General features: G+C 43.2%; 1 protein-coding gene across 1 annotated transcript in view; it reads left to right on the top strand.

Moving 5' to 3' along the window:
* The first annotated feature begins 2037 nt into the window (after positions 1 to 2037).
* The window catches only part of ABL1 (ABL proto-oncogene 1, non-receptor tyrosine kinase), an 83542-nt gene continuing 60088 nt past the window's right edge, over positions 2038 to 25491 (top strand). The window contains exon 1 of the mRNA XM_074923432.1: positions 2038 to 3068. Within this exon, the coding sequence (XP_074779533.1) occupies positions 2933 to 3068 (136 nt within the window). The 5' untranslated portion in view covers positions 2038 to 2932. The remainder of the gene's footprint in view (positions 3069 to 25491) is intronic.

Below are 25491 nucleotides of genomic sequence, written 5' to 3'. Positions count from 1 at the left end.
TATTGCTTTTTTTTGTAACAGATTGCTCTCAGGCTGCTTGGCCTGTGTTGACAGACCCTCAGTTTCCTTCAATCCGTGGGAGCTGAGTGTGGGGTTAGATCACTGCAGTGAGAAGCTGATCTCCATTACTGAGATTAACCTGGAGAAATTCTGCAGAGTTCAAGAGATGTGTGACCCTGGATTTGTCACAGCATAATGTACCAGAATTTCCCTCTCCTGCGTGTGTAGCACAAATAGCCTCAGTACCTGCAATTTGAGTCACTGATGGAGAAATGCAGTAGACGTGGTTTGGGATCAGTCTCCTGCCTAAGAGTTCGTGATGTAGGAGCAGGCTGGCACAGCAGAGGTGGAGGATCCCGTAGGGCCCTATCAGGCGCTACATTTCAGATGCTATTGTTCGAAGATGAAAAATACATGTCTGCCAGGGACCTTGAATATGGCGTAGGAGACATGGAGTGTGTTTGGATTTGTCACAAGGGAGGAGTCAGTACAAACAAGCCGCTCTGTGTCCAGATGGTTACCCTGAGCAGGAGTCTACTGCACAAAATTGCATTTGTGTGTTCTCCCGTTGTCAAGTGGGAGCAACCACAGACCTTTGACCAGAACACCCTGACCTCAAGCTGCTGCCTCAACCCTCTTCTATTCCCAAGGTGAAGCGGAGAAGGTACGAGAAACTGAATATCTTCAGCGTCACTGTCCCTACTCTTTACCTCAGGGTACACCCGTGCTGCACATTGAAGGGCACCACAGTGCAGGCTGAAGAATCTGGGGCTTAAACTTTATCTTTGTACCAAATGGTGCATGGAAGTACATCAATAAAATATGTTTTGTTGTCACCTTCCGTTGGCCTCTGTGGCTGTTCTTGGTATCGGGTTTGGCATACGCTCTGACAGCATTAACAAGGAAGGGGAAGTCCTTTGTGCAAGCAGTGTGAGTGACCCTTGGCTGGGGAAAAGCTGATGGTTGTGCCGGCAGCTGACGCAGTGAGGATCTCTTCTTCCCTGTCCCTCTCTGCAAGAAATCCAGGGTCCAGAGCTGCCCAGGGGCATTGAGCCCCGTGCACAGGAGGGGTCTCTAGCTGGCTGTCATGGTCAGAGCTAGGGGAAAACAACTTGGGTGGCCCTTGCATAGGGGTAAGGGATTTGGCATGAGCTTTCTGGGCCCCTGACTAGCGTTTGCTAGCAGTGTTATCCTAGCAAATCCCTCTTCTGCCTGTCATTTCCACCATCTTCCCCCTTATCCCCCTCCCCTTTGGTCTCCCTCATCTTCCCCCTCCTGCCCCTTCCATCCACCTTCTTCCCCTCGGACCCCTTCACAGCACCCCCCTTTCCCTCATGGCTTCACCCTAGAGAGGCCTTCGTGTCCCCCAGCCCCCTGTTCCCCCGTCCTCCTCCATTCCCCTCACGGGATTCCTCCTCATGGCTCCCCTCACCCTCTCCTTCACCCCCATTCTCCTCACGGCCCCCCGCCCCTCATTCCCCTCAGAGGTTTTTCCCCGCACCTCCTGCGGGGCTTCCCCCTCGGAGCCCATCGCCCCGGCTCCCCTCACCGCCCCGTTTCCCCCGGGGCGCCCCTTCCCGCCCGGCGGGCTCCCGTCATGGCGGCGGGCGCGGCGCCCGCCCGGGGCTGGGAGCGGGCAGCGGCCGGGCCGGGCGGGAGGCGGGGGCGGCGGAGGAGGAGGGGCCGGAAGGGGATGTGACCGCCCGCCCCGCCGGCCGGGGACGGGGCTGCGCCGCGCCGGGGGTTCCGGGATCTCCCTCGCCGCCTGCAGCCGCCCCCCGCCAGTCTCGCTCCGCGCCGCGGGTGCCCCCGGCGGCAGCCCCCGGGGTACCCCCCCCCCGCCGCCGCCCCGCGGCCCTTCGTCCCCCTCCTCCTGCCAGGCCCGGCGGGGGCCCCCCCCCCGGGCGTGCGGCCGCTCGGCCCCGCCGCCCCCCGCCCGGCCCCCTCCGCGCGTCCCGCCGCGGCCGGGCCGGGCTCGGCCCCGCCGCCCGCCCGGGCCTTGCCCGCCGCCGGGCTGCCCCGCGGGGATGCAGCCGGCCCGGTCACCCCCGCTTGACCTCCTCTGGCTGCTGTGCAGGAACCGGCCTCCCGGAGCGCGTCCCCGGCCTCGCACGCCGTCCCCGGCACCCGGCTCCGCCTGAGGCGGGCAGCAGGCCGGGAGGGCGGCCACCTGCACCGGCCCGGCGGCCCCAGCCTTGCTTCGACGCCACCATGGCCCCGCTGGCCCGGGTCTCCTCCGCCGGCGTGCGGGAGAGGTAGCGGCGGTGCGGGCGGCCCGAGGCTTGCGATGGAAGAAGGCGAGGCGTGGTGAGGCCGGACCGCAGGAGCCCCCCGTCCCGCTCCCTCGCCCCAAGGAGCCTGCCAGGCCCAGAGCCGCCTCCGCTTCGCCTTGCGAGCTGACATGGTTTCAGCGTACTTGATCCTGCTAAGACTTCAGCGATACTTGAAGCCAAATACGTGGCTCTTTGGCCTTCGCTAACTCAATGCTATGCAAAAGAAAAGGAGGAAAAAAAAAGAAACCTTGACACTGGTTGCAGTGGGAATGGCTGTTTCCTGCCCTGGGTGAGCCTACATGTGGTTTCTTGCTTGTGAGATGAACTAACTCTCCTTTACCCCGGGGAAGACACACTACATATGGCAACCTGAAATTTTGGTAACGCTTGGTCATTACTAAGCAGTTGGAACTTTGACTCGTTTTGGTTTTTTTGCATAAAGCCACCTAAGGAGCCTTGTTGCCATCTTCAAAAGCATTGGAGGAATCTGCGCTTGTCTTAATTCTTTGCCTCAAGTGACTTTATCACGCAGTGAGTGCAACCAACGCACCCACCTAAAATAGGTTTGCCTTCAAAGCTCCTTCCCAACCTGGAAGATCAGGGATCACAGACTTCTTCAAAAACTTCTCATCCTCGGATAGGCTGCCCATCGTTACTTTATGGGGCAGCAGCCTGGAAAAGTTCTTGGGGACCAAAGGAGGCCAAGTCTGCCTGCCCTGCACTTCATCAAAGGAGCAGGGAAGAAGGAGTCATCGAGGCATGGGGGCCCACACTGTAACGTCTTTGTCGAACATGGTAAGAGGTTTCCAGTGGTTTAATTTTGATTTGCCAAGATTGATGCAATACGGATTTGTTCAAGGGCACGGTGTGGATACAGAGATATTATACTTTATGGAAGTCTTTTGTTTTCTCTCCCTTGCTTCTTAATGCAAATCTTCTGTGATTGTTTGTTAAGAAAATACTTGGGTCAGATTGCTTGGAACCTGGGCAGAGGTTATTGTACAGCTAAATTGAAATACAAGGAAGTAACTTCTTAACGTTGTAAATGTTTATCATTTCTGTCTTAGGTATGTTCTGGTTTACAGTCTGGGAAAGTGTTTCATCCTTTTCGAGTTGTCTTTCGCAGGTATAGACTAACCACAGCTGATGGTGAGGCTGTGGTCAGCGACAAGTGTTCTTTATTTTTACAATAGGGACTTTGCTGTTTGGGGGGCCAAAAAAGAAGACTGCTTTTGGGAAGTTTGTGGATACTGCTGTTGTGAAAACTGGTTGGAATAAAACAGTTTCTTGTTAATTTGTTTAGTGCGTTTACAGTGCTTTTGGTTAGTGGTTTCTCATAGCCGGTTAAGCCTTCATCTCCTGCTGTGATGGATTTAAGTGCTGGAGGGTGAAAGTGGCTAAGTTAGGGGTACAGCAATTCTGTCACTTGCCAGTCTTCCACAAATTAAGAGGGGACTGAGAATTTCAAGAAAGAAGCCAGATAAAAAGCTCAGTAGGACTCAGAGGTAGGTTTAGTGACTTGTTTCAAATGTTGCTTTTTTTTTAAAAAAAAAAAAAAAAAAAACCACAAAAAAAAAGACCAAAGAAGTTGTAAACTGAAGGCATCTACAAAGGTGAGGCACAGAAATTAATTGTTTCACCAAAATTTTTTTGAGTAATCCTTGCTTTTATACAATGCTTTTTTAATTCTAATGTGCTTTGAGAAAACATGCTGCTGGCTGCTATCTTCAGCTGGAGAATGGGGTTTTGACAAAGCTGCTGCAAAAGTTTTGTCCTCTTGAGGAATTTTATTTGTGAACAAAACAAAACTGCATCTGTAATCTTTGTATAAATGAATATTGAAGTATATGCTGTGGCTGAGAACGCAGTCTGCTTAGTGGAAAAGTTTTGATTCAGTTTTGTTTGAGCTGGACTTTGCTTTCAAACTTTTTCTCATTCTGTGTTTCTAGAAGGGCCCAAGAAATCCTGTGCAGTGTTCAGTGAAGACACAGACAGAGATCCTGTGTATGTACTACTGTGTTGAAATACGTTTTGAGTTCCATAGATGTTTTATTTTAATTCTCCATACAATGTTTGTACACTGAGGAAATTGAAAGAAATTAAGGGAAGGTTAGAGAATGTAAGGGCTAACTTGGCCCTCTGATAAACCTGCTGCTGGATTTTTCCAAGCCATGTTTTCAGTCCTCTGATACAGCCGCTCCTCCACCCCCAGCTTGGTTGCTGCTTTTACTACTTTGGACAGAGTTTCAAGGTCAGATGAGATACAGTGAGAGTGCTAACTGCAAGCAGTAAAGTATTCTAACTACCTTTGGTGTTTTGATGTAGCAGAAGAGCCAAAAATGCTCCTTTTTGATCATCTAACAGGAATAGGCAGATGGTAACTTCTTGCCAGTACGACCTGAGGTCAGAAGATCCTAGCACATTTGCAAAGAAAAATAGCGTCTATAATGTCCATGCACCATATGTCCACAAGAGACCTCAGTGTCTTGATTTAGAAAAGAATAAACTTGAAAGGGGACATCAAGGCCAGGACATCTGTTAAGAGAACTGTGGAAGATCAGCCTCGCTTATCCACATGAGGAAAAGTTTCTTTCTGTGGGTGTATGAAATGGTTCTTCGAAGTACAGACAGTAGAATGCTGTACCACCATTATTTGTTGTTCAGCTCTGTTTTGAGTTTGGGCTGCTCCTATCCTGAAAAATGCTATCTTAAAATACCTGGAAAATTGCAGAGGGGAAAAAGTTCATTTTAGAAAGTCTTTTCTCTGTATTTTTTTATATTTACCTCTATTTTTATTTCTATTTCCCTCTATTTTTTTAATTGATAATTTGTCTTTGAAATATATAGTCTGACATACTTTATAATTAATGGACAGAATTGTATTTAATGTTTTCAGTCCTATTTAGATATGGTGTCACAGTCTGTAGTTCATAAAAATAGATTGGCATTTTTTCCAGGGCTTAAATTTTAGCATATTTGTCTTTCATTTTTTTCATTACACAGTTTCTTCTAAACGCCAAACACCATATCTGGTTTCTCTGTCACATTGTGGGAACCAGTTTGTCCCAGGAAAATCACGTTTTTTGCTTTTCGTAACGAAGAAATGTTTAAGGAGAAATTCCAAGGTGGGCTGCTTAAAGTAAACCCCTTGAGATAGTTGAATTCTTAAAGGTACTCGTTTGAAGTTCCTGTGTGTTAAAACATATGAGAAAACAAACAAAGGAAAAGCAGAGTTGGTAGTAGCGTGGCTGTCCTGTTATGGTTGAATTTTGGTAAAACTGTTTCCTGATCCTGTTTCAGTGGGACCACTACCTGCGAAGTTCTACTAAGGCTAATTCAGCAAATGCTTAGTGATTTTTCAGAGCACTGAAGACCTTAATTGTTTCAGTGATATCGAATCTTAGCTGAAAGGGTTAAGTGAATATTATCAGATACTAACAGTGTAAAGCAAAATAACTTTCAGGGTAGTAATTCCATTTCTCAGTTGTCATGCTCTCCGCAGCACTCGGAGCAATGCATCCAGAGGCTTTTGAAAAGCAAGGAGGCAACTGGCCAGAAATCAGCTCTGCTGGTGGTCAAATGTTCTGTGAGAGTAATGCAGAAAGGCTCTAAATTTTGTCATGAGTTGACAATTGAGAAGTGCATTAAGGGGAAAAAATAAAATCTATGGGCAAATTTTGGGCTTCTTTCTTTTCTATTGCTGCTTTCTCTACTAAGGGTGTTTTACAAGCCTGAGTTCATGCTGCTACGGTTACCCTGGGCAGCAGAGTAGCCCTTGACAGGACTTTACAGATTTCATTTTGACGCAGATTACTCCATCTCTTAGATTGCTTGCAAGCTTGAAATTGAGAGAAGGTATAAAAGGCAACATTTGTCTCTTCCTCTGTGCTTTTCTCAGCTGAGAACTGAGTCTGTAGTGACTGCTTTTTGGGTCTATCCAACTGAGAGAAAAGCTGTGGTCAGTAGGCAGTTAATAGGAAAGACTTTATCAATGCATTTCGAAGTTTACATGCTAGTGTGTCTTGTGCCTTTACAGCACATTAATCTCAGCAAAACTCAAACTTCTGAAAAGAACAGCGTGTTCCCACGGGGCTCAAGTCTGATCCCAGAGCTGACAGTAGTTAACTGGAGTGATCGGCAAACACCCCACCTTCTACAACTGTCTTGAGTAGGTGTTGCTGTGCTGAATGATGAGCAGATCCCCTGAAGCATCTTGGTAAAACGGTATCTCCAAGGAAAAGCAGCACCTGAAAGCTTAAAAAATGAATTCTAATGATTAGACCTGTGATGCTGAGGCGAGGAAGAGATGATAGGATAACTCTTTAGCGAGAGAGTGGATTTGGTCCACAGCTTTGAATTCTGTTTACTGCACAACTGACTGTTGTGATGCTGCTTGGTCAGCAGCAGAGCAGTGTTCTGAGGGGTGAAATCCTGAGCAGTGGTGTCTCCTTGTGCGAGCCTGAAGGGCTGAGTTTATATATAGTCTTTGCTGTGGAAATCGTGATAGTGACTGGAAGCAGGGACCATCCTTCCATGGGCATGTTGGTGGGAACTGGAGTGTGATTTTTGGATTTAACAATGCAAAATTATGGTAAATAATATCTTGAAATATAGGTCTTCCAAATGATGCTACAGTTTGATGTACATATTTTCTGTCATTGGTGCCAGTCTTGCTGTGGCAGAGAAATGATTGATTTGTGAGGAAGAAGAAACTTTCTGAAGAGGTTTTGAGTATGAGACTTTCTTATGCTGCTTCTCGTTACATAGAACGGATCACTGATAGATATCAGCCTGGTCTTAAAACTTTTTCATTCTGCAAAGCAATACAAATATGGCTAACTGTGAAGTTGGTAGAAAGAGAACTTTCTTTTTGAATCTGTGTTACACCTTTACACTACCAGGGAGCGATAGTTGTTCAGCTTTGAGCTTTTAAGTATCTTTAGAATATAGTTGATAAAGCATTCACACAAGAATGTTCTGTTCTTAGTCTCTTGTAGTGATAAAATGTGGTCTTTCTGATAGTTTCTCTTGCAGCAGATAAGTGATAGGGAAGCTTAACGGAGCTGTTCACCTTACTGTAAAGAGATGAACTCCAGGAACTGAATCCATTTTTCTAATACCTTTGGTGCTGAATATAGCTGAAGTGAGACTGCAACAGTCTCTTTCATATTGGCTCTGAACTTTTTTTCTTACAAGGGTGCTGAAAGCTTTAGTGCTTTAATTAGAGAGTAATTGCACAGAACAGATCCATAGCATAAGCTTGTCACAGCTGCCAGTTGGAGACATGCCCCATGAAATTCACTATTAGAAAAAAAAAAAATTAAAGTGTCTTTTTCTATATTATTGACTGCAAATTGATTTTCAAGAGTCTTTAGGTTTAATAATCTACCTTGTTTTATACTGTCAAATTTCATGTTTGGATTGTGAAAATGAGTAGATTACTTTGTAATTGGTTCCTTCCTCAGGGCTTGGTGATTGACCAGCATATATGAGTATATACTACAGTATATACTGTTATAATTATATTGGTGTTTATTATTTTAATGAAATGCTGATAATTTTCATACCATGTAGGAATATTCATAATTCTAGGGAGTTTTATTTATTTTTGTTGTTGTAAAATATTATTAATAACTGTATGGCTTTGGAATATACTTTTATCAGCTGGATAGTCCAGAGCAGGTCATGCTCAAGCAATAATACATGATTTTGTACTCGTTATCCTTTATCCTACAGGTGAGCTCAATATATCTTCTTTATATGCAATATACATTTATTAGACAGTCGATTGCCCATACATGGAAATTATTTAAATGAGATTCCTTCCATACTAGAACTCTGTTTCTTTAAACCCATGTAGTTACAAACCCTACATTTATCTCTTTCCATTGTTCCTTGGGGCATTTTTATACTTCATCTCTGCTTCACCAACTGCAAAACCTGAGACTTGAAAGATAGTACTCCTGATTCCGCTATAGACCATTCACCTGAAATTGTATCATTAGCATTGGCCTAATAGGAGTCCATAATTTAGAGCCTGCCTTCAGTGTCTCAGGTCTGCATTCTAAACTGACAGAACTTTCTTCGTTGTTAGGTTGGAGATTTGGCAGCTCCCAAACTTTAATTCCATCTCTGTTAGGAGACTTATCCCCAGCTTTTGAGATCATTGTTTATTGTATCCAACTTCGATGTGCTCCAGTGTTAGTCTGGTTAATGCTGACGTCTGCTGCACACCAAATGCAGATTTGTTTACTGCCTCTGACTATATCCCTTCTCATCATACAAAGCTATTGCCATATTTTTTCCTGCTCCAATTATGAAATACCAGTAGGTTTTGTTAAGAAGCTCCTCCACAAAACTTGATCTAGCGTTGGAATATGTTAGGAAAGAGACCTAAGACTTGCTAAACTGCTTTTCCACATGCTGAGGTGGAAGATGATGATGATGGGGAAAGGCTAATCCTTTTCTGGGGCAAGAGCAGTTCTGTTTTGTGTACTGACTAATCTTTGATAACTTGCCACATTTAAGCAGTTCATCTCCTTCACGACGAAAGGGTTGTGGTTGCTCGTATGCCGGACTTCCATTAACAGACAGTGCTGGTTCTGCATTCTTATGTACAAATTTTAATAGGAAATACTATGTGAGAAGATCAGGACAGGGAGGCAAGAGAAAGCTGCAGGGCATTAGAATAGAAATTGTTGCTTGTAAGCAATGATCTCATTCAGCACACTTCAACATTTACCAACAAAATCTCAGTATTTTAAATTGAAGAGTTTAAATCTTAAGCTTGAAAGTGAGAAGCTGCCACAGTCCCATTGCTGAGAGTTGGGAATCCTGAGTTTCATCCCTGGTGCTCTCTGCAGTGGGCTCAGTGGCATGTAGCGAATCACAAGGGTGCAGAAAGGTGAAAATGGCCTTGGAAGGTCTTGTCGGGAGGATTGTTGTTTTAGGGTGGGGATGCTGTTGTGTTGTCTCTTGGAACAACAGGGCTGTGTTTCCAGCTGTGCTTATAGGAACTGTGATAAAGCAGACTAGAAATAAATGGGTGAGTATTGTCAGTCCTGGCCAGTTCTGCTCCGTTTACTCATGCAGATGCAACTGTAACCGGTGTCTTGGGAAGGTGTTGGATAAGGAATGCTGTTAACTGATACCAGGCAGTCTGGATGCGTGGCTGCAGTAGTTAGTCCAGCTCTTAACATCCAGCTGATACCAGTGGCGTGTTCAGTAAAGGTTCAAGTGCCCTGCCTTAAGCCTTGGTCCCTGTTTGGAGTATGTAAGCATCCCCGGATTTCCCAGAATATTAGTGCAGCTCCATCAGTGCATTTGATCCATGCTGTAAGGTTTAAAACGTGTGGGTGTGAACGTTTGGTATGTTATCGGTGTCATCTCTTTCAGCTATATAAACTGCTCTGGTTGATTTGCCTTCATGCAGACTGAAGGAAGTGTTTAAAATACTACCGTCCTTCTGGAGTTATTGTTGCAGATGGACTTTGCTTTCCTTTTTTTTTTTGGCAGGGGGAGGGGGCTGCCTTCTATCTGCAGTGTCTGTTGATGGCCGTATAAAGAGCGCCAGTGTCTTCACCCAGCAGTCTCTTGTCATTTCAGATGTACTGTGCCATTCTGGTGAGGAGTAGTAAGTCTTCTTATAAAAAGGTCTGTTGTGAATCGCAGAAGTCCATCACTGTAGAAACGTGCAGAGCAGCTTCAGCAGAAGTGAGAGGGACTCTTGTTACTTTGCTTTCGTTGACTGTCACCTTGGTCAACTCTTATCCTGCTCTATGCTGATTTAAGATCAATCTAAACAACCTGTAGAGGTTATTAATCTGCTTACCAGAATATCCATTTTATCAGTTTAAAGAGGAATCTTGGACAAAAAGGGTAATGAACACCCAGACAATGTTAGTTAAGTAAAGCTAAGGCAATGCCTTTCCTTTGTTCGTTTTTTAAACTTGCACATTTAATCCCAGTTCTGAGTTTAGATATTAAGCATAACTTTTTGTGAAATAGCTGGAAGTTGCACCACCCTGATGGCAAAATTTGATATGAATCTGCTAAAACTGTGGTTTATGCTCTGGGAGGAGTGGGTTGCCCACTGTAATGACAGGGCAAGCATGTCCTGAACACCAGCTTGCTTTAGTTTTTGTCTAAAGTACTTTCTGAAGTTAGGCTTGAAGTTAGATTTTTTTTTTTTTTTTTTTTAAATTCTTTCCCAGAATTTCTTCTTGCTGTTATCAGTTAGGTTGTGAAAGCATAAGCTTGCTTTTCTGCAGAGTGATTGCTGCTAATTTACATGGGCGCAAGCAAGATCATCATTCTTTCATGAGTGAGGAGACTGCCTGATTTATGTTGTGTCATCTCAATGTTCTGTTTTTACCTAATGAATAGAATTTCACAACAGATTATTAATCATTAAGACTTTGGTTTCATTGTGTGTATTAAAGAATCAATATTGCTAGACGTTGCCTGCCTTGAGAAGCTTCTTACCCATTAGTGCCGCTTTTCTAAGGCATTTTGGTGCATTTATCTTTTAGACTGACTTCAGTTCCTGCCTTACTCTTACCATATCAACTTGGTACTTCTTGTACGCTTTTCCAGGGCAAGTTGTGTCCAGTCTGCCCCTCGGTAAGCTCATCCTTTGAAGTGCTGCCTGATCAGTAGCAAATCCTGTCTGGTCCAGTCTCTCCTTAAAGCTCATAAGGAGTATGTAAAAATAGTAAAGTGCTGAACCTTATTCCTCTGTGGTTTGCAGTCCTTATTTGCATCAAAGAGGGAATGGTGAACTTGGAAGCTGGGAATAATGTGTGAGGAAGACAATATGGAATTCCATATTCCGCTGCCTGTTAAATGCCTGGGTTTGGGGATGGCAAAGCTTGCTGAAGTAGAGAGTCCCCCCTTCACTGAGTTGCTGGTTGTTCCCGGTTTGATGTCCATTGGAAGTACGAGTGACCTGGGCATGTTTCCTGTGTTTCCCATCACACTGACGCTATCTAGGAGGAAACTTCACTTAACTCTACATATCCAGAATTTACCAACACACACATGGATTCCATCAGGTTGTTGCTGTGAACCCAATGAGCTGATCAGCTGACAGTCTGCACCTGGCGTAACTGATGGCTTTTTCTTTTTTTTTTTTTTTTCTCCTTTGGTGTATGTTCCCAGAATAAATAATGTTGTTTTTCCAGAGGCTGAATGTGTGAATGGTAGTGGGATAAGGACGTGGAAGGTTTAAATCGGAAATTGTTTGGGCTTTCAGGAAATGTTTGCAATTTCATTTGTGTTCATGTTGCCCTGTTTTTAGGTGCTGTTTCATTTAATGTAACCGGGGAAGGGCTGTTCCTGACTTCTCAGTTTTCGGCCTGACCACAGTGGGTTATCAACAGGACTGTTAATGCAGTGAAGTCCACTGTTTTCACTTGGATTTTTGTGATACCTTTGTAATAAACCGTGAGAAAATTAAAGTGTCGTTTGACGCACTGGCCACCAGGTGTCTTCTTTGAATCTTTTTAATAACTTGCTGTAGTTAAAACAAACGCCCTGCAGTAAGGAGTGTCCTGGAAATGAGCAAAAGTTAATAGCAAGAACCAGGGTCAGAAGTGACAACCATGAATTTCAGGAATAGTGGCTGTCAAGTCTTTTTAGTTACTTTTAGAGCCTATAATCTTTCTGAGCTTGCTTGCTGATGAAAAAGAGGTTGGTTGGTGATGTTTGCTCTTGCTGTTAGTGGGGAAATCTTGCTCCCTCACCACTTCAAGCTCCATTTCAGCCCATTCTTTATTTTTTTAAAACAACAGAAATATTTTTCAGTGCCGTATTCCTTTTCACTTCTTGCTGTCTTCTACATTTGATCTCATTCCCCTGCGTCTTTTGTTATGCCACACCGACTTTTAAAAATGATGTACATATATTAAATTGTGTGGTACTCCTAGTATAGAAATCGATTCTGTAAATCCTCTTGCTGCATTGTCCGACATTTCTAAAGATGTGAATGTTTCCTGGTGAGGATGCTTGGAGAATAACTGAAAACAATATTCAGCCCGTTACAGCTATTTACACAGTTGGTGTTGTCTGAATGTCAGAATTGCTATCACAGAGCTAATTGTGGAGTTACACTTTTATGAAGTTGTAACAATGCTAACAAAAGCGAAGCTGTAATCTAGTAGTACTCTTATTTCACTCAAATCTCTTTTGGGTGGGACAATTTTATAATAATGAATAAGATTTAGTGCATCTAGCAAAATAGTTTAAGCTATAAATATGTATGCTTGAATGGGTTTTTATTATTTTCAGTAGGTTTAAGCTCTCTTCATATCCTCTGTAAATCTGACAACGCATAATGTTCGTTTAAAAGGTACATTCTAGTTTAGCCAGAATTACTGGAACAGCTATTTTAGAGCTACTGTTGTCTGGCTATACCTAATGTTTGCAAATAGCTTAGGAAAGCTCAAGTGAAAGATTTTAAATTAATACCAAGCTGTTATTTCTTCTTAAATGTATTTAACTTCATGGATGCATTTAAAATTCTCTGCAATCAAACCTTTACTTCTTTTATGACTATTGATGGACTGCATTAAATGTGTTTACTATATACATTTTTTTCCAAATGTGCAGCTATTTAAAACAAAATAGATGTCCTTTACTGGAAGTGAATTGGAGGCAAGACAAAGCTATTCCCATCATTTGATACTGTTGATGTTCATGCAGAAGCTGCAATTTTTTTCAGGTTCTGTGGATTGTCTGTTATGTCTAAATAGTGCCTCCCACACAGAGGTTTGGATGTCAAGGTGCTATCGTGTTTCAGGTTTTAAGTAGTAATTATTGTTATGAGGTGATCACACAGGGTGAGTGTTGCTCAACCCTTCACATTCCATATCATTAGGAAAAAAATCTGTTGGGGAAACTTCAGTCTAATTAGACCTCGCTGCAAGAATTACTGGTACTTTTTACCTAGCTCTTGCTAGAGAGTGAGGCTTTGTATGGTGACAGGTACAATTCTAGATGTGCCGTGTGTTTTGTATTGCTTGCTAAATACAACTTGCAGACGTATTCTAGGAGTTCATTCTGAACAGCTGCAGTGACGGGTCTGGAGAAGGCCAAATCCTAAAGGCTGTTACTGGTTTGCAAAACGCACAGAGGTAATAACACCTCTTACGTAAGTAGGTGATATTTTGAGCCAAGCAAAAGGATGAATTAGGATAACAAAGGTTGGATTTTTGGAGGCAAATACTAGTTTTAAATGCTAATATAATCGTCTCAGTTACTGCGGTTTTGCCTCTGCAAAGCAAAGGTACTGCATGACATTTCATTGAAGACCTGCCGCAATGTTGATAAGCAGACCTCTCCTGAGAGTAATTGCAAACTTCACTGAGCAGTAACATGGCTTTGTAATAGTGGTAAAAACACAGGATTTGAGGAACATTAAATGAAAATAGCGATCAGTGGTTCATTTAGTATTGGGTAAGGATTCAAAGAACCATGAAATGTTAACATGAAATATTTGCATTTCACTCTTTGGAATAAGTAGCACAAATCCAGTGAGGTGTTTTTGTTCTGTTACTTTTCCCCAGAAAAGTGAATGTTACAGTGTATTGGCCATGTTCACATCATTTAGTCCTGCCTAGCTACAGAAGCATTAAAAGCATCAAGGTGAAAGACGCAGACACCAACAGAGCAGATGCTTTCCAGCTCAGACGTCTCCCTCATCTGCACCGTTTCCAAATTAGGAAGTGGTGGGCTTCAGCTGGACTTGGGAACCTGATGATCTGGAGCCCCTGGTATGAGACACATTTCATGGCTACCAGATAGTCTTGAATCACCCGGTGTTGAGGGTGCCTCATCACCCCGGTGTCGGTGAGTCACGGCAGCGATGGCGGAACGCTGTCTGCCCGTTGATAAAGGAGGGATGTTGTGGTTGAAATGGGGAGATTGCTGGTGAGCTGCATCTGGAATAATTAGACCGTGTGGTATCTGAAGTGCTTGGTTGGGCTGAAGTATTTTGGCTGTTCTACCTTTAAATTAGTTTAAATAGCTCCGTGGATGTCACCATTTTTAAATTCTAGAATTAGAAGGGCGGCAGCTCTTCTGTGGTTATGAGGCTTTCATCTGCTGAAGTTGTATTTTGGAAAGTTGGTGTGCTGCTTGTGAAATGCTCCCCTAAGGCAAATCAGGCCCTTTGGGGAGGGGGACTGAGGATTGGAGCAAACCAGACAGGCATTTTACATTTCAATTATTAATATAGTACTTTTTATGATTCTCGAATTGGAATTGCTAGCAGCTGAATTTTAAAAATGTAGTACCTTTAAAAATTTTAGAAGTAAAACTAATCCCATGCAAGTAAAGGTGCTCTCTTCTACCTTAGAGACCTCTCTACTACAGTCTTACACAATCACGCTTGGATTTGAGTTCTCTTTATCCCTGCTTTGGTGTGTATGTGGTCATAGCCGGGTGCCGTGGAGGTACCCATTTGTGCAGCGTGCGTAAGGGATGAGTCTGTGAGAGCTTTGGATAGTAAGGCCTTACCTAAGGGGAGATGCGCTGAAAAGGTAATTGTAGGATGCCTTTCTGACTTGTAAAGAAATTCTGATTTATTTAAGAGGATGCAAATATGCAGTACAATTAAAAATTGTCATCACGGTTCTTGAATGCAAAGCTGAAAAATGGATTTCTTTAGATGACAACAAATGAGAAGAGAGTGGGTTCATGGACACTTTTCCCTTTCTCCTCTTTCCCCATCAAAATGTGTTTTTTCTTTAAAAAAAAAAAAAGGCAGATTAATACTTTAGGCAAAGTACTATCAAAAAAAAAAAAAAAAAAAAAGGTGTGGGGGAAGGAGATCTGCTGTCAGTGCACCTACACCCTGACACTGTATCGCTGGGGACCTGCTGCCTGGTGAAGCTCTGTGGATGTAGGTCCTGCCCGAACGAAGCCCCACCGGTGCTGGGGATGTTGGTGCTGGTGGCTGCCTGGCTTCATCTCCTCACACCGTGTAGCACCTCTGACTCCTCCTGAGTACAAATCACCTGTCCTGACTCTGGATTTCAGAGGCTAACGCATCAGCCTGAGCATCCCGGGTTTGCTGCTTTGGTGAGGGAATTGCTTTTAGCCGGGGATCATACCAGGAACGTTTTATGAAGGAGCTGGCCTCGCCAAGGGTTGGCCTGGGGGTGTTTTATGAGATGCACAAGTAAAAGCAGATAATGGGGACGGGGGGGAGGCCGACGGAAATGTGCACGGCTTCTCCGGGGCTCTTCTGCTGCTTCCTGCTGCGGGGGTGGTTATGAGCCAGCCTGGATGACAGAGCTCCTGTTATTTTGAAACGTAGTGTACCACAGATAAACCACGACAAGGACCTTCATTCCTACTTTCCCTTATGCCACCTACGCTTTTCCTCCCACATCTGGCTCTTGCACACAGTAGAAATGAAAACTCTTGCTACCAAAACCAAACCAAATAAAACGGGGAGAAAAAAAAGCAGATTTTTCTTTATGCCTGACATCAGCTAGTGTTATGTTTGAAAGAATAATTGAGATTTTTTTTTTTTTTTTTTTCCTCCAATCATTTCCCCTCAGTGCAGGGATTGTCCTTGGATAAGCAAAATGTACATTTTCAGGCTGGGTAATTGAGGTTTGTGCAGGTGGTGATTCCAGGACGTGTCAGCACTTAGGTAAATCAAATGCCGCATCGTTCCTGGTAGTGGGGAACAGCCCTGCACATCACAGGTAGTTAACAAGTACCTGCTTGGTTTGTTCAGAAGTCAAAAACCAGATCCTTTGTCTTTATGGGTTTTATAATCATATCTTGCTCTATAAGCCCATATAAATAGGTAGTAAGACTTATTCATAGGAGTGGAAGAGGGTTAAGAAAAGTGTGGAAGTGCTTACTCAGGGCTGGGATAATTTGTGTTTCCTAGTTTAAATTACAAGTGTTGCCTTTTGTACAGGTAATAGTGCCAATACACAGAATGCCATGCACATTAATTTTCCTTTAATTTTTCATTGGAGTAGGAGAAGACTAAACTCTTCTTGTGTAACACTCTCCAGTAGATGCCTATCCAATAGCCACCTATCCTTTGCAAATTAGTGTAATAATCTCCCCTGATATTTCACACTCATCTTGTAGCGGCTTACCTTTTGTCTTCCAGTATGCTAAAGCTGATTTTTTTAAAAAAATATTTATTTTTTGTTATTTTTTTGTCTCTACCAGATTGTTGCTTTTCCTCTCAGAGAAGCAACTTTTCGTCTTCAGATTGGATGCTCTTGCAGGTTGGCTGATTGCTTTGTATTCCACTGGACTATGAAAATCCTGCTGTTGAGCTGAAGGAACTGAAATCCTTGTTTAGAAAAGAAAATCATAATTTCTTACTGCCTGCTAGACAAAGCTGTTGGACTACATTTGCAGGTGACCTGCCAAGGATTTAAAAAAAGAAAAATTGGACTTTATCCTCTTTTTTTTCTGGTTTTAAGATGGTCAAAGCTGGCATGAAAAATGGTGCTTTTCTGAGAGGGTCTTTGTCTGCCCTAAGCAGCAAAAAAGAGCAAACCTAATCTTGTTTTTCGTCTTGGGTCAACTTTCAAGCTCTTGGATATATTAGCTTGCCATTGAAAATAGTATTTCTTTCTTTCTGCCCCTTTATGTGAAGGGAAATAGATGTCTTGCCCACTCAGTTTGCTATTTTGACATCTTCTTTCTACAGTCTGTGTAGTTGTTCCTTCCTGCTGCATTTTGGTGCTTAGAGACCTACAGTGTCCTTTTTGGGGCAGCTGTGCTTGAAATGTCAGTGGCACTCTGGTATGTTGATGTGCAGACATCCCTGCTCTCCTCTTCCACCGCAGCCTCGAGCTATTGCTCTAATCACAAGAGTGTTGCAATCTGATTGCTGCTTCTGTAATTAAAGTTCATGTAACTCATGAATAGTCTGATTTTTTAGTCAATACTTTGGCAGTCTCTAATGTGCAAAATATTACCTCCAACTGCTTAGCGGAACCAACGAATCAGACCCGTTCTTGGGAAACTTGTTTTTCAGCTTTCTTGATGAGACTGATCAAAGCTTTTACCCAAACTCATCTGTATGACTGGATCATACTGTCTGAGTGAAGCCTGACGGATTATGTAGACAGAAGATTGTTGTGCGTTATAATAAAAAGCTTTGTTTTCAAAATCTGTATTTTTCTCTTAGATTGCGATTACATGGGATGAGGCTTTGATTTCCACTTTGTTCTCGCCCGTTGTTGAGGTCTGACCTGGAGCTTGCTGGGAGGCTGGCGGTGTGATTGCAGCACTTTGGTGTAGGACAGACACTCACGACTTCCAGTTCAGACACTTTCTTTCTCGTTCAGCTTGCTGATTTTTATTTATTTTAACAAACAGTAGTAGAAATTGAAGAAACAACGCAGAGGTCTGCCTCTCGGTAATTTTCTTTCTTCCATCAGCCCTGACCAAAACAGCGATGGGAAAGAAGAAACATAATTGTAGCAAAATGTTATGTGTCTCCTTCATACCATAAACCCTGTACTTTAGGAAAGATTGTATTGCTGGATTCAATAGTCCAGAAACATTGTCCTTCCCTTTTTTTCATGTTGTCCCTTTCTCGCAAATAATATCTTCATAAGATGCTGTCTGAATTAATGCCTTTTTTTTTTCACATGAACAGTTGTATTTCTAGTGTCATAAAATAATCCTTGCAGCTGAGATTGAGTTCATCATTCCATCCATGTTCAAATAAAATCTTTTAAGGATTACAAAAAGCTAAAAGTCAGGAGGAGGCCATCTTGCTTTTGTGATCCTTCGGGCTTTGAGATTTTGGTTCATAGCACTTGGTATTTTTTTTTACCTCATGTCTAGGGACATTTTATCATCCTCCTCTTTCCTGTTCCAAGCAATTACCATTTATTTTATCTTCAAGCAGCAGCCTGTGGCAATAAATTTTAGGAAATTCCTTCCCGCCCTTTATTAAGCCCTACATAATAGCTTCCGCTACTCACTCATACATTCATTAAGAAGAATTAAATGAGTGCTGGCGGCCATTAGCAGAGCGTTTAATAACCTCTCCAAGGGAAGGTGCAGTAGATTGGAATAAATGAACAGGAGCAAAAACAAATGAAATAACTTCACAGAATATGCTCAACTAATTTGTTCTTAAAAACCCGACTTATTTACACGAGTGTAGCACTTTGAAAGGTGCTGGTTTGAGACCCCTGGCAGAAGAGTCCCCAGTTCAGAAGATCTGCAGGCAGTGACAGCGCTTGGCTGTTGTGTCTGATAGAAGGGTTGTGGGCTTTTTAGGGAGAGAAAGGGCATTTTAGTACATCCTGCCCACTTCCCCAGCTGATGGTGCTGTAAGCAAGGCTGATGGCTGTGCTTACGGATTGCAGTGAGGACATTTATCTTGTAGGAACTGGGCCATAGCTAGAAGTTCATCTCATCTGCTCTCAGCCATGCAGCAATCTTTGGGTGCTAGTGATGGCTGATCCCTGCCAGGCTGGGTTACGTGAACTGCTGAGACCTGTTGCCTGTAAGCAAATTACCCCCTCCTCCCTTGGTTCTTAACTTCTGTTTTAAAGAAGATTCACTCTCAGCTGACATTTGGCATGTGAGGGAGTCTAAGTACCCCTAAATGGCTTTTCTGAAATAAAAGTAATTTAGCAGGTGTCACTGCAAGCAATTTGCTTAGGAGATCTCAACACGTGAAGCACTGGGACTACTGATAGACATGGAGCAGCGTGTTTCAGCATGTGGAGAGGCTGAAGAGTTCTGCCACTAGCTCTAGCCCTTCCCACTATTTACAGTATTTTAATGTCCATGTGCATAGTCTGATCTGTGCAGATGAAGGAAAGCCACTGAGACTTGTGTGGATTAAAGTGCTCTTTTAATAGCTTGTGAAGGGGCTTAGCTGGATATGTGCTTCCTCATGGCTTGGTGGAAAATAAACAGAGCTTTAAGGTGATACCAGCTACCGTTTCACCGGTCTACTCCTTTGTGTAAATTGTGATAGCTGGGCATAGCATGTACGTATGTTACACTTAGTATGCCACTGGAAGTCTATCTTAAGCCTTGCTCAGTAGCCTTTAGTGCATGGGGACCTAATACTGCCACATTGTTTTAGCGTACTTCAGAGCTTCAGACTGACTTTTACTTGAAAAATAGAAAAGTTCTAGTAAATAAAAAATGCAAAGACTGTACAGTAGTAGTTTTTATGGCTAGCGTTTCATAATGGGAATGCTGACAACCTTAATTTCATTTCACTGTTACCTTTTCTAGAGGTAAAAATACCGTGATTCAAATGTCATTTAGGTATTGTGGATGACAGATTTTTTTTGTTGAGATTTTGTGGGTTTTTTTTTTGCTGTAGTCAGTTCTGATCTCATTTGAGGAGCTCAACAAGTTGAGAACAATGACACAATAATTGCTGTTATTGAACTGAAGATGCATTTTAAGACTCTTACCTGGATCACTACATTTGATTGATATTTTAATTTGTTTTTTTGGCAGATGAAAGATAATGAGAATCAGTTTGTAGTGGGAAATATCTGCACTGGAGAATTCCCAATATTTTTTATTATTATTTTTTCTCTACTTCCTAGTACATATGCAAGTTTCCTGTTTTAAATTCTTCGTTATATTTTAAGCATCAACAATATATGAATGGAGCAAATCTGCACAAATCGTTTCAATATGTGATATGCTGCTAATATGCTCAGAATATCTTATTCTAGTCTCTGTGCCAGATAGTATCTTAGATAACGGCTTTCAGACACGTTGTAAATAACATTGGAGAGAGATGGTACGGACGTTTGTTTTTAATGTACAAATGTATATATGAACCTGGTTATTTGCATCGCTCTTTGAACGGTCTAATCACCTTTTGGCTAAGGGAAGAAGTAACTGGGAGAGGGAAAGATTTTGACTGAACAGATTGGTTTTGGATCTGTCTCGTGCTGTGATACATGGACAACAAAGTGTTACTTACAGCAGAAATGAGCCTGCAACTTAGCCAAAGAGGGGGATGAAATACTGATGATGAGCTAATGTATTCTTATGGGGTCACTCCCCTGCTAGTAAATAACAGTGTTAGTAATTCTTGCTATTTTCTTGCAAGTTTGCAGTATTTCACAGTTGAGCCCTTGCTTCTGAATGCAGGCAGTAAAAGCATTCAACACAACCAACAGGCAGCCCTACCTCTGTCTCCAGTTTTCCTTCTCCCCCCACCGCTTTCCTTGTGGTGTGAGTTGGTGGTCCTCGAGCAGATCTCTCTCCATTTTAATTATGCTGGAAGCTTTTGTCCCAGATTTGAGAAACTTAGTTAAAGGGACAATGAAAATTTCAAATGGTTGCCCTCATGCTAATAAAAGCTAAAAATTGTAATAATATCTTTATCAGTTTGAAACAATTCCCCGATCCTTCCCTGCTCTCAAGTAATACAAGCTGAATAGCGCTCTGACATTTGATCGGGAGTTCAGGCAGCCGCAGCGGCGAGCGGCAGCTTGCTAATGGATTTCTGATTGTTCTCCTGGTCCATTCTCCTCTTGATGAATGGTGCAGAGTCGGCTCTCGCAGTCTGGGGAACTGATAAAAACACTTTGCCATCATGTCATTACGTTTCTCCGGGAGAGAAGAGAAGCAGATTTCCTCTGCTGTCCTGATGGCTTGCTATCCTGCTCAATTAGAGAGAGATATATATATATATGGAGGAGCAGCCTCCCTATTTGAAGCTGAAATTAGTTTTACAGCTTATATTAGGTCTTTCCTGGGCAACTGGTGGAATCCCTGCTTGCTCTGGGGAGGGTTGTCCAGGCTTTCCCACTGCTCTTTTGCTTTGTGCGTGCCTTAAAGCACTGATATTACATAGCTGACTGATGTGGGCTTTTTGTGGGGAGGTGTGTTGGGGGAGGGTCTTTCTCTGCCTTCTGGACAAAACACCTTTTTGTGCCAGATCTCTATATTTCAGGCAAATGTAGCTATGTCTGCCTGGGGTCAACATGCAGAGTCCCGTGTTGTCTGCCCCGTGTCCGTCCCACCCCCAACTGCCTTCAATAGGGCTATTATGCAAGGAGTACTTAAATGTGTTGTGACTGATTGGTTTAATAACTCAGGTTATATGGGTTTGGGATGCCTGTTCTAGGGCTTGTGGGTGCTAGTGGGGATGATCTTTTTCAGTTGTTATGGGATAACAAGCATCTTGAAAATAAAATAGCAGTGTCAAAAAACCCCTTAATCTAAAGAATGATTCATTAAAATGTTTTTATCAACTTAAAAACAGCATTTGTGGCCCTTTTACCATCCCTAACAACTTTAAAACAGCATTTGTGGCCCTTTTACCATCCCTAACAACTTTATCCAGCTCATTCCTTTTCCTCGAAGAATTGATTCCCTTCCCACTACTCCTGGTGAGCTGTGAAAGTGAATTTTGGGCTTTGTAATTAAGATATCTTGAGTTATTTCTGATTTGTCAACATGGCTAATGAAAAAGGTTATGCATTACGGCTTCTTTCACTGCTACACTCTTGCATGTGGAGGCGTTTTGGGGGCTTTGTGGGTGTAAATCAGCGGTTTGCCAGCCTGCAGACTTCGATTGCTAGAGTAATGGCACGGCTTAGCCCAATGAGATCCCCTTCAGGCTGTGTACCCGTGTTTTTTGTTTCCTGTAAAACTCCAGGATAATTTAGGCATGGGTTTTGAGCTTGTTGAAGATAGCTGGTGATAAACTGTGTTGTAACAGACCTGCATGATAAACATTAATAATGCCTTGCAATACGTTTTATTCCCATGCATCTGAGAAATACCTGCTGTGTGATTTAGCGTGTATTTCTGCAGATATATCTTCTCCCCTTCCCAGTTTTAGAAAAAACAACTCATGAATTGTTGGCTTAGCGCTATTTTGTGGCTTAAAAGTTCAGGCTGTGTGTTTCTTTCCATCACAATCTCATTATATTCCACAGTTGCCTCTGTTGGCCTAGTTCAGATAAACAGTATTAACTTGTGTTAAAACCCAAACCCTGTATGCATAGACTGTGCTGCCTTTCCCTTTCCCTCGCACAGATAAATTGTACCAAGTCCTTCCCATGCAGGCATTTGCCTCTAGGGAGAGCTGATGTACAATACAGGAGCACCCTGTGCTCAGTGGGTTTTCAGAAACAGTATTTATTGGACACACCTTCTTGTGAGGGGAGCATCATTTGCTCAGCACATGCTGTCTTTTGGTGGGATTTTGAAATGATAACTCCTATAGTTGTAAGAATCTTTTAAGCAAGATCTTCATGCTTCTCTAGAAAGTAGGCCAGTTTCTCTTTTTCTCTTGCTATTACTCACTTGTTTTGACTGGTATTCTCACCATTCCCATTTTTCCTATTTTCATGATCTTTCTGCCTCTTTGTTTAATCTCTAGTCACTTCAGAAAATGCAAGCTGGCATGATTTCCTGCAAACGTAGTACAGCTTGTGGATCAGTTTCAAAGTCATCAAATCTGGACCTACTGAGCGCTCGTCACAGGAGGGCTAATGTTCAGGACGTAATATCTGATGGTGTCACGTTGCCCAGTCCAGTCCCTGCTGAGATATGCAGCTGGAGCTCCCCTCTCTGCTCTTTTGTTTGACTCCTTGCTAAAAGCGAGTTGATTATTTTAACTTGTAATGGTTATACCCCTGTCCTGTGGACAGGCTAATACTAGGTATCTGTACAGGCTTCCATTATCTCTTCATTCATAGTGCAAATAATGTGAAGAAATGTGGTGCTTTTTCCTGTGGATCCATAACACATTGGTTTAGTAACTGGTTTGGGGCCTTGTTTGCTGCTTGAACTCCAGCCATTTGGGTGTTTTCTTCTTTTTTTGAAAGCATGCCAGCAAAAGGCATATTCAGATGTTTCCAAACTTTCCCAATTGCGTAGAAAATAATCACCGTGCCAGAACCACCAGGAATCTTTCTTATCATACATGTGTTTTTTCTTTGATTACAGTCTTGCTGAAAGGCAGTGTTTAGGCAAACATTCCTCTTTGTGTTCCCTGGGATGGGTTGTCAGTTTGTTAGACTTCCAGCAGTCCTGTTTATTCACGTGTGCCTTTGGAAGAGTTGGGACGCAGCAGGTCGTTTTCTGCCTTTGTTCACTGCTAAGCAATTAGAAAATAATTTATGGCTTTGTTTCTGCTTTCGAATCCCTTAAGAAAATGATGGCATATTCTTAACCCAAGAACTATGGCACTGAGACCTCTGCATCAGAGAGAAGCTGTTCCTTGTCTGTGTTAGCACAGCACTGGGGCACTCTGCTGCTGGTTGGGCCCTTTGGCTGTTATTTAAAATTAAATGAATAATGAATTTTCCCATTCAGCCAGAACTGGGTAAGTGGTAGAAGTGATGTACGTGCTAGATCCCTGCCTGGAAGCAGCAATGTGACTGAAAAATCAAATGCAGTTCAGGCATGTTGGCTGATGTGCACGAGTACTTGCGAGTACGTGACATCATTAGTCTGTCTGCCCCCCACTAGCAGGTAGTTGCTGCATGTAACCAGCAGCTGAGGTTTTATCCTAACCCAGTAAAATATTTGTGTTGTGGATATGGAATTAGTGCTAGGTTTATTGATTATCTGATAGCGTGGTCTTCAGCTGTTTAACCTGTTGAAGGTTAATTAAAAAAAGGAACGGCCAACATAGCAACTTTATTGCTAATCTGAGTATGACTGGGCAGAAGTAAGAAGTGCTTTGTGTGCTGAAATTGGTTTATAAGCCTTTTCTAGATTGCCTTTCCTCCGCCCCTGCTCTGTGCCTGGCATTTTTTTTCCCAGCTTGACATAAATATTTGGCTAAGGCTAAAGGGATGAACAGAATTACATACTATCAGCAGAATTAGAGGGGGAAAAAAAGTTCTTCTGCCAATCACATCATGTGCTGGGTAGACCAAAGACTTGACTTAATGCATCTTATTGTATTTGGCATATGCTAAGCAGGATGAAGATACAGTGGGTGCAGGTCATCGCCCACTGCGTGTTTCCCAGGCTTTGGGAGAGCCCTCCGTCCAGGAGTTTCAGCAAGCTGCGGGCTGGAACGAGTGGCATGTGTCGGTACCCGCTCTGCAATGTGACCTCTGCTGCATTCCCCAGGCTCATTCCTGGCATAACTTGGCCTCTCCATCCCCACCCCCTGTCCTGGCTGGTTCACGGTCAGGCTGGAGAACGGCGGTAACCCCAGCAGCATGACTGCTTCATGGTAGAGCCAGACCTGAGGCACACTTAACTGTTTGCTTAGAGGCTAGAGATCAGCTCAGGGAGCTCAGGGTCTAAGCCCACCATGGCACAACAGAAATGCTGTGACAGGAGGGGCTGACTCGAAGAAAGGGCTCTCATCCTGTGGCTGGTGTGTACTGGGTGTGCTGAGCCAGCCAGCCAGCACTCTGTCCCAGCGACACAGAGCTTGTGTAGCAGGAGAGGGAGACAACACCTGAGCGCTGCCTGGCTTAGGCAATGACTGACGTTAAATTTTATTTATGTGGAAGAAAACAGCCAACTGTACCTTTGTTGGCTTGCCAAGCTTTAGCCCTGTGCCACCTCACCATGTGAGGATGCTTATCCTTGTTAAGAGTAGGGTAATCTCTTCCAAAGTAATTTAAACTAAACAGAAGAAGAAATCCATAATGCTGGAGTAAGTGTCAGATAATGGATTATGCGTCTTTACGTGTGACCTTTAGATTGTAGGTAAATGTCTAACAGGCAAGACCTTTTGCCTTGGGTTTTCTTCTAGGGTGTGCTCATCAACCTGAGAACAGCTGTTGGTATGAGACATAATTAAGGTTTAATTGGTGATGTCCCTTAGGAGGATAGAGAGAGTAGCTGGGAGAAAATAAAGATGAGAATAAACTGTGAAGGTCTGAAAGAAGAAGAAAGTTTAAAGAAGAATAGACTGAGAAATGGGAGCTGATGCAATATTGGTGCACTGGAGGAGCAAAAAAAGGGCTGAGGAGTCATGGTGGAGCCAAAGGGCATTAGAAGAGCTGAGCTGGTGGATCAGATCTCAGAAGTACAATTGTCTGAATTATTCTGGGACAGAAGAGGAGCTGAGGAATATCAGGGCATGAATTTGAAGACCTTGGAAGTGAAAAGGAGTGGTTTTTGGATGACAGAAGTATAAATGGAGAAGGGCAGTAGGCCTGCTGGGGGAAAGTGGTTTGCTGGAGGGCCCTGCAGTTCTTGGAGGATGTGTGGTAATGCTCATGCCCTGATGAATGGGAGTGGGTGTTGA

This window comes from Athene noctua, chromosome 20 (genome assembly GCF_965140245.1).
Source record: "Athene noctua chromosome 20, bAthNoc1.hap1.1, whole genome shotgun sequence".
In the NCBI taxonomy this organism is placed as follows: Eukaryota; Metazoa; Chordata; class Aves; order Strigiformes; family Strigidae; genus Athene; species Athene noctua.
This window is presented reverse-complemented; position numbering and strand designations above follow the sequence as displayed.